The sequence below is a fragment of the Harpia harpyja genome, chromosome 9, assembly GCF_026419915.1.
Source record: "Harpia harpyja isolate bHarHar1 chromosome 9, bHarHar1 primary haplotype, whole genome shotgun sequence".
Taxonomy (NCBI): Eukaryota; Metazoa; Chordata; class Aves; order Accipitriformes; family Accipitridae; genus Harpia; species Harpia harpyja.
In genome coordinates this window covers 43,229,201-43,246,125 of record NC_068948.1, presented here as the reverse complement: position 1 = coordinate 43,246,125, position 16,925 = coordinate 43,229,201, and the positions used below count along the sequence as shown (strand labels likewise).

The window sequence follows — 16,925 nt, the reverse complement described above, 5'->3', positions numbered from 1 at the left end:
AAGACAAAAGATTACAGCAAAATCACAAGCATCTCACTTTCACGCAGAAATAAGGTTACCATTCCAGCTTACTCTTTCATTCACATTTAAAACTAGAATGGCAATGAAACATTTGAAAGCATTAATTATGGTTTTCCCAATACCCCCTCCCAGGAGAAAAGACCCTCTACATACAGCAGAAGAGCTCACCCCTGGCTTGCCACCCTCCACCTCCAGATGCTGGACAGCAGAGGAAACAGAGCCTCAAAAAAGATTTGGCAGCTTGTAACCTTTATTTTTAGTTTTTTAAAATTATTTAAAAAGCATAATTAGAAACTTTCATTACAGAAATAATCCTAGCAAACCAGTTAGACATTCCATTGCTCAACATTTAGGAAACTTCACATCAGCACCACTAGAGACACAGTCCCCACCCCTTCCAATTGAATAGTCAGTGAGTGGCAAGAGCAGAGAGGTAACTGCTCCTCTACAGCCAGCTCTAGAAAAAAAAAAAAAAAAAAAAAAAAAGAAAAAAAATCCCACTTTAAGCCAGGAAGTTGGACACCTGGATTGGCAGAGTTCAAACCATGGCCACAAAGACCTGGACTCAAAGAGGACCAATCTTTCCATATAAGAGAACACTCCAGGCTTGGGTGCACCATTTCCTCATTTTATTGCATCATTTCCAGTAAATTCAGACATTTTCTTTACTTCTGCCTGTATGAAGTTACTCCCTCCTAGATCTGCACACATGCTACCACAAGAGTCCCAGAGTAATGCAGCTGGGCCCTTTAATCTGAAAGTGGTAACCATCACAGGACAGCTTCATTTCAACAGGAAGGCTTTGAGGACTGACCCAGCTCCTTCCTTGGGCACACACCACATTCGACATCAGAAAGCAGACAGAATGGACTGGTGTAACTTAAGCCGCCACTTTCCATAGCCGCTCAAGTCTTACAATTATCAGAGCTCACACTAGCAATACCATCCCAGCTCATTCTTATTCTTGGGTTACCAATGAAAGATATGTGAAGAAAAGAGACGGGTGAAGGCAGCTGGATACATACTCCCAGCACCTGAACCGATTAAAAAAAAAATAAGTGTTACACATTCATTGTTTGCATTTTTTAAAAAGTCTTTTAAGTGATTGATTGTGATGTGATTGTATGATTAGGGCTCTTACCACAACCCGTAAAATCTAAAAAAATGCAGGCAAAATAAGTGACTAAAATTTAGCCTCTCCTGGGGAAGGGGGAGGAAGGGAGAGAAGTGGGCTGATTCAAAGCTCATGGACATTGGTGAATCATATCCTACCACACTAAGGCCAGCAATTCCATAGGGCCACTTACCGACAAACTGAGCACGTCCACCTTCAAGGTCTTAAAGGAAGCCATACCCTCCATGCCTTTTAGTAATTTTAAGGACAAATTTCTTTTTTAATTATTATTTAGGCAATTATTCAGGTGCTGAGCATGTACTTTCAGCCCAGACATTTGATATTTTAGTTACACACACATACACTCTCCACCTTCAACTACACCTATTGAGGCTGATGAACTGAGCCCTTGTTTTCCCAGAAAGGCCAACAAGGGGCAGGAAAATGTTGCTGAGCATAGCAAGACCAGTTTGTTTCCAAGGGTGATCCTCCACCGCCACATAACCCAAACAAGCAAGCTTTCCATTCCTTTATGCTAAACAGCAGTCCTCCTTTCTAACAGAAGAATCCTGGGAATGATCCTGCAGCAGCTTTCATACTCAGACATCAATCCAGAACAGCTGGATGTATTTTCATGCCTTTTCTTTCTCAAAAACAAAAGCTTTGCCACCAAAATTCACATTCAAGTTCAGATCGCCTATTTGTGGACAGGGCAACAAGGAGAAGTTTGGGGTTTTTGGCAGAATCACGTGGTTTTTGTTGTTCTCAAAAGAAATGGACCCTCACTTAGGACCCTGGCAGAACCAGAAGCAGAGGTCAAAGGAGTTAAACTTTGCTTTTTTTTTTTTTTTTTAAAAAAAACTTTTATCCAAATAAATCCCACTTCTGCAGGTCAGTTTTGTTTTTCAGTATCTTGATACAAACTAAAGGAGAGCACAGATACAGCTGGGCTGCAGCACAAGAAGGTGAAACCCAAGGACCCAGCCACAAACCTGGATCATGGCAAACTGAAATTCAAGGCCCCAGCAGCAGCACCAGCTGCCAGCCCAGGGGCTGGTGAAGTGAAACCCCAGGCTCCAGCAGCAACACCTGCAATCCTGGTACCTAGAAAAACAAAACCTGAGCCCCAGTAAAAGCCTGGAACTCCAGGTGAAGCCATAGGCCCCAGGGGCACCAGTTGCCAGCCTGGAGCCCAACAGAAATGAAGCCAGAGGCCCCAGGAAACAGCTGCTGCCAGCCTGGGGCCAACTTGAATTAAGAACTTTGTACTATTTCTTTAAAAAGATGAATTCTGCAGTCCATGATTGGTTGACATTAAGAAGGCATAAGCCAAAGCGACAACAGGGAGGCGAGGCTGGTTAAAGCAATATACATTATATACAAACTCTTGGGTTAATTAGTCCACTTGGTAGGCAACGTCCTTCTTGTCTACAAGGCGCACTGGAATGAGCAGGGGAGGAGAGGGGGGCAAGATTCCATCCGATACCTTCTTGGCACTGAAGTGGTAAGGTGCCAGCGCCTCTTGATAGAAAACATGGAGAAAAAATAATCTTTAAATAACGGCACAAAACTGAGAAAGTCCTCCCAAAGCCTGCCCCAGTGGAATTGCCCGAGTCTAGCTGGAGGGGCTGATCTGTCTGAGAGCAGAGTCTCTGCAGCAGGGAAAGGGCATTAGCAGCACCGCTTCTTCCTTTTACTGTTCTTCGTTAGCTTCACCACATCATTCTGTTGCTGCTGTTGCTGCTTTGCTAAGTTTTCTTTCTTTGCTCGCAGGACTAGCTCTGTAATGCAATTAAACATCTGCAAGAGAAACAAGCAAGTTTAGACCACCCAGGAACTCAGGCTAGCTTTTGTGGGAAGCTGTTCTTTTGAAGCAACTCCACTTTTCTAGATATTTCAATGATGGTTCAGAGATCTTCCCCAACCCACTACGGGCCAAGCCAAAATCCAGTACCTTCCCGACCCACTCCCAAACAAAATCAATAACACTTCCATCCCCTTTCCCAAACCAGTAAATAAAACCAGGTCAGTTTGGCAACCAAGGCCAGGAGTAAAGACGGGGCAGTCCTACTTCCTAGAAGCATTCCCCCTAGTGACAAGTCTTTCCTGAGACCATGCCTAATATGTTAGCACTGTAAAGCTAGTGAAAATGCAATGTGGGCTCCTTCATTGCACTTCCCCAACTCTTCTGAACACAGGCGGATGTCTCTCTGACATTTTACTACTCTCTTGCAACTTGTACAAAGCATTTTATCTTTCTTTCTCAATGGGAAGAATGTAATTGTTATTTTTTCCCAAACCATTATCCCCAAATTATTTTAGCTATACTCCTCCGCATATTGTATTACCTCTTCCACATTAATATTTTCTTTGGCGCTGGTCTCAAACAATTGGATCTCCATCTGCCCAGCAAATTTATAGGCATCTTCTGTTTCTACCACTTTTCGCTCTGGGTCATCATTCTTATTCCCCACTAAGAAAAAGAAAGAAAACAAAAAGTCAGTTTGGTACTTCAGCAGGTCAGCCCACTAAATAAGATGTTGTAACTCTGATTAGAAACTTACCTAGTATCCGGCAGACATCATCACAATTTTGATTAATTTCATGCAACCACCGTTTTACATTCACAAAAGATTCTGCACTCGTTACATCGTAGACAACAATGACCCCATGTGTTCCTCTGTAATACCTATGGAGCAGGAAAAGACAATAAATGTTAATTCAAGCTATGTATCATCTTCTCAGCTCTTTCTCTTTCACTTGGCTTCTACAAGATTCATAACAAATCCACAAGTTACAGCAATCAAGTGCCCCCATTTTCTTTCCACTGGGAGTCATTTAATTCTTTTACAACAGCTAGATCACATGCTATTTTCCTCTAAACCTACAGATTTCCCTGCTCATTTAGTCTATACAAGTAGGTTTCAAAGTCCAAAGTCTGCTGTTTACTTCCTTGTTCAGGTTTTCGAGACCTTCAAAGATGAATACTGTCTTCCAGCTATGTGAGCAAAAGGTAGTGGTGCCCCCAATATGTCCTCAGAACTGGCTGTGATGTGAACCTTCACATCATACAAGCCACATCAAGTTTTTGCAGTAATTTTGTTATCTGTGAAAGATCACTTACAGACTAAAATTTCAGCAGATCTCCAAATATATTCAATCCTCAGTCACAGTTCTCTTGAGCTCACAAAAATTTCCCTCTGGCTGAGCGACTGTGTTCTGATCACACCTTCCTACTCAACAGATCGACTCCATATGTGCATTCAAAGCGCTCTGCTACCTTTAGCCATTAAAAATAAGCTTCGTTTCAGTTTATTCCCATTAGCCTTGGGCAACAAGCACCTTTAAAAGATGATGAGCAATTCTGATATGCAAGAAAAATACCTGAATTCAAGTTCCAGCATTATCACCTGCATGAACCTACTAAAGGCAGACAGTATGTGCACCATGAGAATGCTACATCAAAAAAGCAAGCTCCACCTTCTCAGTTTTCAGCCACATTCACAGGGCTATCGGGTATTTTCCCTACTGCAAATTAGGCAGCTTTGACAAAAAAAACAAAAACAAAAACCGAAAAACAACCACCTCTTGCAGCACTCTCCCTTCCACTGCACTTTAGAGATGTCCACTGTGACTACTCTGGTCCTCTTTGATAATTCATTTCAACTCAGCGAACACACCTTTCAACTTCAAAGCCTTTTAATCTACTCCAAATGCACTACCTTTCAGAAGATCTCAAAGCTTCAGCTCACTTCTGCTACTGACTTGCTTGAGCAAGTTACTATCTCTTCTCCACCTTTAGCCTCATCATCCCTTCGATAACAGAAGCCATTTGCCTTTATAAACCATCAAAGCTGCCCACCAGAAAAAGACCTGGGGGTGCTGGTTGACAGCTGGCTGAGTGTGAGCCACCAGTGTGCCCAGGTGGCCAAGAAGGCCAACGGCATCCTGGCTTGTATCAGAAATACTGTGGCCAGCAGGAGCAGGGAAGTGATTGTTCCCCTGTACTCGGCGCTGGTGAGGCCACACCTCGAGTACTGTGTTCAGTTTTGGGCCCCTCACTACAGGAAAGACATTGAGGTGCTGGAGCGTGTCCAGAGAAGGGCAACAAAGCTCGTGAGGGGCCTGGAGGACAAGTGTTATGAGGAGAGGCTGAGGGAACTGGGGTTGTTTAGTCTAGAGAAAAGGAGGCTGAGGGGAGACCTTATCGCTCTCTACAACTACCTGAAAGGAGGATGTATTGAGGTGGGTGCTGGTCTCTTCTGTCAGGTGGCTGGAGATAGGACGAGAAGAAATGGCCTCAAGTTGTGCCAAGGGAGGTTTAGATTGGATATTAGAAAAAATTTCTTTACCGAAAGGATTGTCAGGCATTAGAACAGGCTGCCCAGGGAAGTGGTGGAGTCACCATCCCTGGAGGTGTTCAAAAAATGCATAGACGTGGCACTTCAGGACATGGGTATGGTGGTGGTGGGTTGACGGTTGGACTCAATGATCTTAAAGGTCTTTTCAAACCTAAACGATTCTATGATTCTATGATCAAGACAGAATTCCACAGACAGGCATACATCACATACAGAATGCACGCATTTCCCCCCACCCCCTTCCTCTTGTGATCACTTTGTGTGATAGTCACTGGGTATCAATACTCTTCTATGATATGATACATACTCTACAGAAGCAGGAGAGCCCGCTCCTATTGCTAATCTGGGCACTTTCAGAAGACAGTCACATACTTCTTCCATGCCATTACTAGTAATTTATGCTGTACATTCACTTTCCTTGGCAAGAACTAACTCAGGTAAGAATTACTTATTCCCAGCCCATAAGAGATCCCGCGCTTTCAAATATTCTAGTCCATTCACAATCAGTTCCTTTAATAGCTGTAAAACTTGCTACAGCACTGCATTTGTGCTCTACTTCGTTACAAGTTCAACTTTATTTCATAACTTAGATCCTTTAGAGGAAAAAAGTATTCCATAGCCTGAATCCACACATTGCAAAAATAATCCATCCTCTCCCAACAGTAACATGTACTGCACACCGTTTTTGATAAATACTGTTTTGTATGATAGCATCAGAAAGGGAAAGATCTCCAGTCCTATCAACACACTAGATTTCTTTACATCTCAACAATAACTAATTATCTTCAAACTCTCCCATATCACCTAATAGCCTTTTAATTCAGCAACCCTCAGGCTGACCGACCACTTCCTAACACTGAGCATTACATTTGCAAAGGCAACACTCAGCCTTTAGAGAAACGCAGTGGTTCAGCTACACCTACGCAGAGCTGCTTCGTTCTGCTGTGCACACCATAAAACCATGCCTGGTATCCCAGTCATCCAACCCAGAGGACCCAACAGAGCATCCTGCTGCTCCTACCTTGCCCACGCACCTAGGTTTTCTTCTAAGCAAAGCATATGATGTCAGGGAGTAGAATAACATGCACCCTGCACATATAGATCCCCCTCCTAACATGCCGTCAGCACAGACGTCGTTTGCTCCTAGGGATGAGGACTGTGGGCTGGACCATGCAGCACAGACCACTTTGGCATGCAAAACTCTGCAGGAGCTCGGAGCTCCTGCCACAAAGCACTAATATTGCCAACCACCTCATCAGAAACATCCCCCTTTGTGCAAGACAGCAACCCCTGACTCCTGCTGAGTTCCTACCAGCTTACACTGCTTCTATTTTTGGAACGGAAAATTGTCTGGCACATCATTCTAGAAAGGTTGCCAACCCCTCATCTACACTAAAATGTCATTTTCTCCATTGGCTGACATTACCTTTTAGCAGCCCGAGAGATAAGACCATACTACCTTTTATTCTCTAACTCTCAAGCCCCATAATACGCATTTTTCTCAAAAAGCTAGTCATGCTATTTTCTATCATTTGTTACATACAGCCTTGTGTCCTAGATAAGATTTTAGGCTTAACAAGTACAGCAAAGATTCTCTAACCCCAAGTGCAGGACAGTACTAGAAAATAAAATCTGATTTATCCTACCCCATCCTTCAAACTTCAGAATGATGCAGTGCAGAATTGCTTTTATAACAAGTTGTAGGCTTTGGCAAGTAGAGAACAGATGGGGCTTTTGGCATTCAGGGAGGAGTAGGTGTAAATTTTGTGCTTTTGGCAACCAAGAGGTAGTTGAGGCTTTGACACTAGGGAAGGAATGCCTTATCTTCTTCCCATCCACATTTTAGGGAAGATGGAGACCACAGAAATGAGAGCAGAAGAGGAACGAAGTTCTCAACCTCAGCCTTCCATTCAAGGACTATATGACTGATGCTAGCTGTCCTCTATATGTTAGGCACGCTCTGCCATGTACCCTACAAACCTCAAAGCCAGTACCTGCTACTACTCCTAGTGATAAATACACTAATGAAATACAGCAAAAAAAAAAAAAGAAAAAAAAAAGAAAAAAAAGAAGTTATAGAACAGTTATGTTTATAGTGTCCATAAAAGTATCCCACTAAGGTGAAAGACAACCAAACCTGACCTGTATATGCCCTTGGATTGCTTGGTAGCAGCCAACTAACTTCCATATGGTAGTAGCCAACTATCTTCCATATAGTTGGAAAAGTTACCTAGATCTAAAGGCCTTACATTTAGTGTTGGTGTGGAAAAGGCTTAAGAATTATAACATTTAAGTTGAAATAAACACAGTACCACCTAAATTCCTTGTTCTACCTATAGAATTATATTTAAAGAAGCTTAAAGACATAAGCGTACTGCCTTTGAAACATTACCTACTAATACGGCAGACTTAATACAGAAAGTCTTCAGAATGGGTTAACCAAACTCACCATGTCCTTCAGCCATCTGCATCCTCCCCTCACATCTCTGAAGACTACCGTTCTAAGCAGAAGGGAACATTTTGCCATTCATTGTGGTACTCCCTACTACAAGACACCAGTAAGAAAGTTCTCAGATTTCCTCTAGTAAATGCTTCCCAGGATTAGCATCTGGAGCTATAATAACTAGTTTCAGGAAGCATGATGGTAGCTAAGTCAGATTTAGAAAAGACAGAGTATTACTGACTGCATCAGTTCAGTAGGGCGCCTATGTTCATTTTTCCGGGGGCGGTGGGGGGGAAGTAACTGGCCAACTTGAAAAATAGGTCATTGGTTAAATCCAACACCTTTGTTAGTATTTCACTAGTTTGTAGTATACATCTTTCCTTGTTTTTCAGTCCTCTAGAATTCTAAACAATTCCAGAGACTTCTAATAGTCTGTTTTCATACTCATCTTTTTTTCAGGCTCCCAGAAGCCCATCTATTGTCACAGGTCAGTTGACCAGTCTTTCGACCATCATATCTGGTTTACAAGACACAGCAATTCTATCATCTCAAAAAGTTTATCCCTCTCTTGAACACGCCATTCCACACAAATGCATGGCAGAAAGTCCCTCTGCTATCGCTATTCATCCTGAGCTAGCATCTGACAGCTATTATTTAAAGCTTAAATCCTAAAACCACAGTCGCGAATCAGGACAAAGTAGTCCTATCTACAAGAGCAAACGAATTACAGGAACTGGTTGTTCATGCATCTTAAAGATTCCTGCTAATACAGCTGAATCCTGGCATGCTACATCTCTGGTGAATTTAAATTCAATTTAGAGTTTGGATGACATTCCATGCCAATCAAATTCACGCAACCTGGCCTCTCCTCCCACTAGTCACCAGCTATCCCAGTATTTCCACATTTAATAGACAGTAAAACCAGCTCTGTCTTTTATACTTGCTAGTCTGAAATTCTGATCTAGTTTATTTTTCCTGAGTTTCTGTAGAATACTCCACATCGACTTCATTTCTGTTCCTTAACAGTTTTATTCTGTTCTTCAGCTTCTGTAGCTGTAGTCAAGTAAAACCAACATAATATATAACCTTTTAACGTTTCCCGATTTTCTACTATTAACTTCCTACCACCTCTACCATTTTGCAGTTCTACGTCTACACAGAGGTACTTCCAACCTATTACTATTATTACCAGATGGGCTCTAATTTCAGACTTCCCTGCCAAGCTTGGCTCAACATCAATCTGAACTCTACCTTTAACTGTACAGGGACTTCCTGGCCTACAGGAATACTGAAGGAACATCTTTTTATATTCTTATCCTCAATCTAAACCTCAATCTAGTCAAAGACTCGACAAAGACTACTACACTGTTGACAGGGCACTCACACTCCACCCATGATTTGGTAGCCAAGCCCTTTCGTAAGCACTAGCACGGTAACTCGATTTGTCACTCTGTTTGGGATAAGCAAATCAGTTACAGTATTACTTTGCCAATAATAATAAAAAAAAGATAGAACCATTTCTAAAATATGAATCTTGTTATCTCCTGTTTTTATAGGTGATATGTTTAGGTCCAGAGAGCCTCTTGAAAAATATCAGTGAATGCTAGACAGTCACAGCTAGCTGACCTAGCAGCAAGAGGAGTCCTCATGACAATGTAACCGGCATTCCCAAAGTGTTTTCCTCAACAGTTCAAATGCACCTGGACACAAGAACTTCTTTGCTTAAAGTTGCACAAAATTAAAATCTTTCTTCCCTAACCATGGAAGATTCTGTAACTACTGTACCAGAGTTAAGGCAAGAAAACTGGGGCTTTCCAATGTACCTCACTTTGGTAAAAACCTATGCAAAAGAAAGTAGTAGCAGAATTCAAACAGGTCATAGCACAAATGCCCTCAAACCACTTCAGCTTATCTATTTTAAGTGTTAATCAAGGAAAAAAATTTACATAAAACGCAGCGCAAAGTCCAATCTGCTGCTATTCCCGTTCACAAAAGGAAGCCTCCTTTCCTGGTATTCCCTGTTCAGTGCCGGATACCATGGCTTTCTGAACTAGCTGGCATCAGCCCTACGAACCAACGCTCATTAACGCAGCTCCGAGTCGTGTCAGGGAATCTGAAAACAGGAAGGCCATTTGCTGACTCAGCACTAATTGGGGCACTCTGTGACTAGCCTGTGCGCACAGCTGATGGGAGCCACAGCACTGCGTTGCTGCCTCCCCCTCACCGCTTCCTGCCCAAAGCTCCCTGCAGTGCTGAAACAAGAAGTGATGTCACACACAGGAACCCTACAAGAGGCAACCAAGTTTTTTCAAGCTAAACACTTAAGAAACAATGGAAGTAATCCAGTAATATCCGTATAAAAGCGCAGAGGAAAGGGGTGGTGCACACATCAGGTTCAATTTTACCGTTTCTAGCTGTTTAGACGTAACACAGATGCAACCAATCTCATTATTTTTATGTCTGAGTAAGTTAACCAATACATCAGCTGAAAACAATCCTCCTCTCAAATAGGAGCCAAAAGAGAATTCAGTCATGAAAGACCAAGTGAAACACCTAGGTCTTTCAAGAATTACTATTTTTTGTTAATAGCCAAAGGAAACAGAAGTTCCATTTCCAAGTGTATTTTTTTCCTCTTCCCCTAGCGCCATGGTGAGCAGTCCCACCTTTACTGCAATCAGTTTACAAACACATTTTATTCCTAGTTCCCACTGCTCTGGGTGTGGTTTCTTCAGGAACAGGAAAAGCCGTGCACACGCTGTTCAAAAGGACAATGAGCATGAAACCGAACTCAAACCAAGGAAAAGGTTAACTTCATGTGGGCGTCTGCTTCAACAGAACTCTGCACAGAGAGTCGCTAAAACGCATTTGTCCTAAAAGAAAACTAAATATTGGAAAACCTAGTCTTCGATCTCAAAGCTATTCATTAGTTACATGACACTGACAGAGGGTTTGCACTCTGTACTTCTACAATACATTTCAATCAGAGGATGACTTTCTTGAACAGGCTTCAGAGACAAGTCTTCTACTATATGCAGAACAGTGAATTAACTCCAGTTCTACCATCTGGAAACAAGCAGCAGAGGAATAAGACAAAGCCATCACGGAAATGCACAGAAGAGTGAGGAATTCTAAAATCCCAGTTTCAAACCTAGCCACAATATCACCACCGCTATTGGTTCTAAAGCAGCTGAGAGAAGTCCCACTGCACAGACAGCAAAGCTCTTGTTAGCTAATTGACTGCAACATTAAAATATCTAAACCGTAACTCTAAACTACAAGATCCATACACAAAGCTACATATCACAAAGCCCAGTTATACTCACGTTGATGTAATAGTCCGGAAGCGCTCTTGTCCAGCTGTGTCCCAGATCTGTAGCTTCACCTTCTCTCCATTGATCTCAACTGTCCGGATTTTAAAATCCACTCCAATTGTGGTAATGTAGCTGCCTGAAGGGAAAGCGTGGATAAGTGAGAACCTAAGTGTTGTTTATTTTGGATGTCCGAAAGCACACTTCTGAACGCTATTTGGCAGTAGCTCTCAGATTGGACAGGAGAACCAGATTACCCCTATCTCCTTGTTGTTTAAAATGCCCTATCAGGTCATGCTGATCTGCTTATTTTTATCTGCAGTTAATAGCTTTTTTCTAGCCGTAAAGCCACTTCCCCCACGCGACCCTTAAAATTTAAAAGTCAGTGTGACAAAATAAAATTATTCTTCTACTTCATTGGTGGTCAAGAGTAAGCACCCAAATATCTCAAGAAATGGACAGTAACTATGCAAGTATTTAACTTGTGAAAATTTTGAGACAAAGCTTTGCTTTAAATGCTTGTGCAATCACTTATTTTGAATAGTCTGTTCTAAGAGTTTCCTCCCAATAAATTAGTTATGTCACAAATGTAAGTGGTTTAGCCACAATAGTCAATCAATCTAAATCCCAAATGGCCAATAGGAAGTCTGCACAGAGTACAGCATAAGCTAAAAAACCTAAGCTATTTCTGGAACCATGTCAGTATTTAAATACTGTGGGACTTGCAGTTGCAAATGAAGATCAGACAGGATGGCTTGTATAGGCTTATACCAAGAGAAGCAAAGTTAGAAACATAATGTATTCCTAGTACAGCTATTAGTGGGTAAATGCAGAAGAACAACTCCTTGCCAACCAGCAGCACTGGAGCAGACCTTGACCATTTCACTTATTGAAGTAAACAAAATACTCACCTGAGAACGTATTATCTGCAAAACGCAACAGCAAACTGCTCTTGCCCACACCTATGGCAAACAAAGACAGCAAGATCTTTGAATACAGTCATCTTGGGTGTCGGGTAACATAACAGTATTTTACCCATCCGTTGCATTTTTAACTCTAACTAGGATATTTTCTCAGCAGATAACTTAGGACCATCCACCTTGACTATTCATCTCAGTACTCTCCTTGAAGATTTGATCAAGCACACTGCGGTCACTCCAAGACTCAGTATGCTTCTTGTAGCAGTACAGGGCAGGGGGTTGTGCTCTCCTTCCTCCAGCCCTCAGCAAACTCTCAAACAGTAGCTTTTGAACTGTGGTCAGTTCTAAGAGGTCATAAAAGAGTAATAACTGAAAGCAAGTCTACGATCAGTAGGCTTACATTTGCTAAGGAAAGATCCAAAAATGAGCACGTCCTGCTAATTAACAAGTACTCAGGACACTGCCCTAAACTACTCCATTGAATTCCACTTGCACATCATGCTTAACACCACTGCCTACCTCCCATTCATTATGCCATGCTGAACGAGAGTGGAATTTGGACTACTTTGACAATCAGACTAGGGTTTGGTACTATAAAGCTTAAGTTATCATGGCCACAGTTTAACAGAAGCCTAAACCAAACAGAGGAGTCGGGAACAATTGTTCTGTATTGCCATCCAAAATAGGCTTGTTCCACATCTAACAGGAAAGACACATGCCTTTCTAAAGTTGTACCTTTTGCCAAAATGTTCCATGAAACATTTCTCTAGGTGCTTTGAGTAGCACTTCATCCAGGTTTTCCTTAAATGATTGTCTGCACCCTGATCACACCCTGTTGCTGGGAAGCACTTTTCACAGTGCTTCAGACAAGAATTGTAAGAAACTCATTCCTGCACACCCAACCAAGGGAATCTGGGTATCAGAATGCCTCGAAGTTGTTATCTCTGAGTAACATCTCTGCTGTTAATGTCCCTTCCTCTCCCTTCCCCCCCAAAAAGAAGTCTGCTATGACATGAAGAGGAAATTCAACTTCACCAGGGTGATTATCTATTAAATCTTTTCAGGTAGAAGTTATTTAAGCTAATTATTTTGATGATGTATAACTTGCAAGTTTTTCTTAATAGAAGACCTATGCAAAGACTATATAGAACTCCCAACAGCTCTCAGCTGCTGGCATCTGAAGATAGCTACCAGAAAAAAAAACAAAACAAAACAAACCACACAACCAAAAAAACCAACAACAAAAAAACAAACCTAAAAATCTGCATGATTCCAATAAGCCAGGTCTCATTTGCAGAGAGTTCAAATCACCAGACATCTGGAGAAGCCATGCTCATTTCTCATTGGGTATTACTTATGTTAAAAAAAAAAAAAAAAAATTAAAAAGAAAGAATGCTACTAAAAAATACAAAGTTACAATGTGCATACACTGAATACCTCTGAGCTCCAGAGCAGTTCCTGAACTTTTAACAGAGGACTGGTTATTTAGCAAGAGCTAAACCTCTGCAAAACACGAGTCAGCTAAGGAAAGAGACTAAAAAAATAAAAAAAATTAATAAAAAAAAAAAAAGAAGAAAAAGTTTCAGCAAGTACTATGCTTCTTGATCAAGCAGCCTTGGCCTCCAGTTTAGTAAAAAGAAAGTAGATGCTGGAACCCACAGACTTGTCAGACCACACCACCTTCTTAAAACGTCAGCCAGCCTCAGGCTACGCTGCAGAGCTGCATGGGCTGCACATGACTACTGCTTTGTCAGGCTGTCCACTGCTGCATGGACACGGTCTTGTCTATACTGCTTTCAGCACTCAGGCAGCTTCTAGAGAAGACAAACCTCCTGAACTCAGGAAGTTCTACATGCTCCCGATGACAACGATCTCACTAAACAAACACTGCCTCTGACCCACACTGTTCACGTATAGAGAAACCACACTCTTCGTGACCCTCCACTTCCTACAGAGAGTTATTTGAAGATATGAAAAGAGAAGGCTAGCAGGGCCTCTTTGCTTGTTGAAGACAGCAAAATGAAACCAAACAAAAAAAGGCCTATTGACTTTGCACAATCAAAGTTAAAAGCAAATTTCTGTGCCATACCAGTTTCTAAAACCCGTATCTTACTGAATGGTGAGTGAATTAAAGAAGCACATGCAAAGCACGGATCATCTGTATTATTTTTAAATATATAGCACAACTGAGATTACCAGCTGCTTTTCAAGATGACCTGTCCTAAAAACATACAAACCTACTACCCTGTTGACATATCTGCATACAGGGGAAGGCAGATGAGACATAATCATCCTATCCAGTATCAGTCCACTGCCTATTGCGAGGAATAAACATCAGTAAACAAGGCAAGCAAAGTGTTTTGTGGAAGCAGGGACAAAGCCTTCCGGTCAGGGTTAGGAAAAACAAAAACAAAAAAGAAAAATCAATACTCAAACTACATAGTGAGATTTAATTACAACAACGGAGGACCACAGGCAACCCAATAATTTTCACAACACTTTTTTTCCTCTCACTGGATACACTACAGGTAGTCAGAAAGACTCAGCTAAGAAATTTCATTTAGTTGTTCAAAATGAGGAAAAGTCTTCTTCAGAGTTTTCACCATCCTGTTTATCTTGCCTGAACAGTTTTGAAACTCATCAGCAAGCAACAGAGTTACTGCTTTACTCAGAATGCAGCATTTGCTTTTAATAATCCATAGGCTCCCAGAAGCGCCTAGCATTTTAAGCTGTTTTGAAGCCATTGCCCTTTCTCCCTCTTTAGATCCCTTCATGCAGACACAGTTTAGTATAGAATAACATATTTTTACATACAGCTAAAGCTTCTGGAGGTGACAGCTGCCAAGATCATGCAACATTACGCTTTTACCCAAGAGCCATGCCTCGCTGCGTGCCGGGACCTGCTGCCTTATGGACCACACCTCTATTAAAAGAAGAGGGTGGATGCCATCTTCTCCAGTTTATGGAAATTAAACTGTAAGCTATTGGAGTGTTACCAACACTGAACCGGACTGAAGGCAGGAATGTTCCCAGTCCCAATTCTTATGTACCTAAACGAAAGCACCAGACACAGGCTGAGTTCACACGCTAGCCCTCCAGCAGTTTCTGAAACTGCTGCAGAAGTATTTACAGGTCTATTTTCAAAAATCCATAGCTACCCCTTATCCGTAACTATTTTAGGTATTTGCATCCATTGCTATAACTAGAAGTACAGAAAGCTACCAGCTCTTCAAGGATTTATTAAAAAAAGTGACAAACTCTAGAACTGAGACTTCAGGTTGAAGCACGGAAGGAGTCTTAAGGAATAATTAAGATATTAAAGACCATTAAAACGTCGTAGTTGCCGCACTGGAAACAACGCTCCCTAGGGCTGAGGAGCAGCCAGCCCTTCCCACCGACGCCTTAAACTGTCTGTCACAGGGGAAGGGAATTCCCTCCTCATCCCAACAAGAGACGAGTGGGCGCCCTCAGAACGCGCGGCTCCCCAAAGGCCGACGCTACCACGAATGCGAACTTAGACGTGCCTAATCTTCCTTCTCCTAAACCTACCCACGCTATTTACCATAATATCCCGCGGTACCCAGTTCCGCAGGTTCATCAGATAAAAACTTTACGAAGCCCAAGCGAACGCGCCCTCTCATTCAAAGCGCCGCGTTCCCCCGGCGACCCGCCCGGCCACGGCACGGCACGGCACAGCCCAACGGCGCCGGAACACCCACCCACCCACGGGGGAACCGACCGCAGCAGCCCCACCGGTGGCCCGGGAGGAGGGAGGAGGCCCTCCCCGCCTTCCCCCCGCCGCCCGGCCCGGCCCGGCCCCGCCGCCGCCCTCAGGCCCCTCACACAGCTCGAGGGGCGGCCACCCCGCCAGCGGCCTACCCCCGCCCTCACCGCTATCGCCGATGATGAGCAGCTTGAAGAGGTGATCGTAGTCCCTGGCCATGGCCGGGGCGGCGGGAACGGCCGCGGGCGACGGAGCGGGGGGAGGAGGAGGAGGAGGAGGAGGAGGAGAAGGAGGAGGAGGAGGAGGGGGCGGCGCGGCGGCTCCGGCCCGGATCCACTTCCCGAACAAACAGCCGGAACTGACAGCGGTGCCACCGCCGCGCATGCGCATCCCGCCAGCTGCGCCGGCACAGCCGCCGCGGATGCCGCTGCGCCCCTCCCCGCCCGCGCGCGCACGCGCCGACGCGGCAAGGGAGACGCCCTCCCCCCCTCCTCCTTCCCCTCCGCGGCGGCCGCTGCGCATGCGCCCGCGGGCGGCGCCTGCGCAAAAGGCGCGGCGGCGTGAGGGAGCCTCGCGCGCTTTGGCGGTCGCCACAGAGCTGTGAGGGACGGGCTGCGGTGAGGCTGTCGTCCTCACTCCTCCGCACCTGGCTTCCCCTCCGCCGGTAGCTCGTCTTTCCCCTGTGTTGAGCCGCTGGGCCGTCTCTGGCAGGCAGCGGTGTGCCCGCCTCGGCTCCCACAGGCACTCGCGTGAGGCCCGTGGATGTAGCAGAAGGGGAGGCTGCCCCCAGGAAGGCATCAAAGGCGTGAGGGAGCCCCAGCGCTTTCAGGCGCTGTCAGCTCCGCTCCTGGGAAGGCACAGGAACAGACCACAGCGGCTAGGAACGTGTTTTGCTGCTTCAACACCACGCCTGTGCACCAAAGCAGCAAGTCGCACAGCTACAAGAACAGTTCCCATCAGAGCCCAGCCTGCAGGTGAGGAAGCCCACAGCAAAGTGAAATGAAATGCCTAGGCCTGTCAATTCAGGCCAGTCT

General features: G+C 43.9%; 1 protein-coding gene across 1 annotated transcript; it reads right to left on the bottom strand.

Annotated features, from left to right (window-relative positions):
• Positions 1 to 248: 248 nt before the first annotated feature.
• On the bottom strand, positions 249 to 16,296 carry RAB35 (RAB35, member RAS oncogene family). Its single transcript, XM_052796457.1, has 6 exons — positions 16,059 to 16,296; positions 12,159 to 12,209; positions 11,263 to 11,386; positions 3,700 to 3,824; positions 3,484 to 3,608; positions 249 to 2,935 (listed from the first exon to the last, which is right to left on the bottom strand). Exons 1-6 carry the CDS (start codon positions 16,279 to 16,281, stop codon positions 2,807 to 2,809), a joined length of 777 nt encoding a protein of 258 aa, XP_052652417.1. The 5' UTR covers positions 16,282 to 16,296; the 3' UTR covers positions 249 to 2,806.
• Between the last annotated feature and the right edge of the window lie 629 nt (positions 16,297 to 16,925).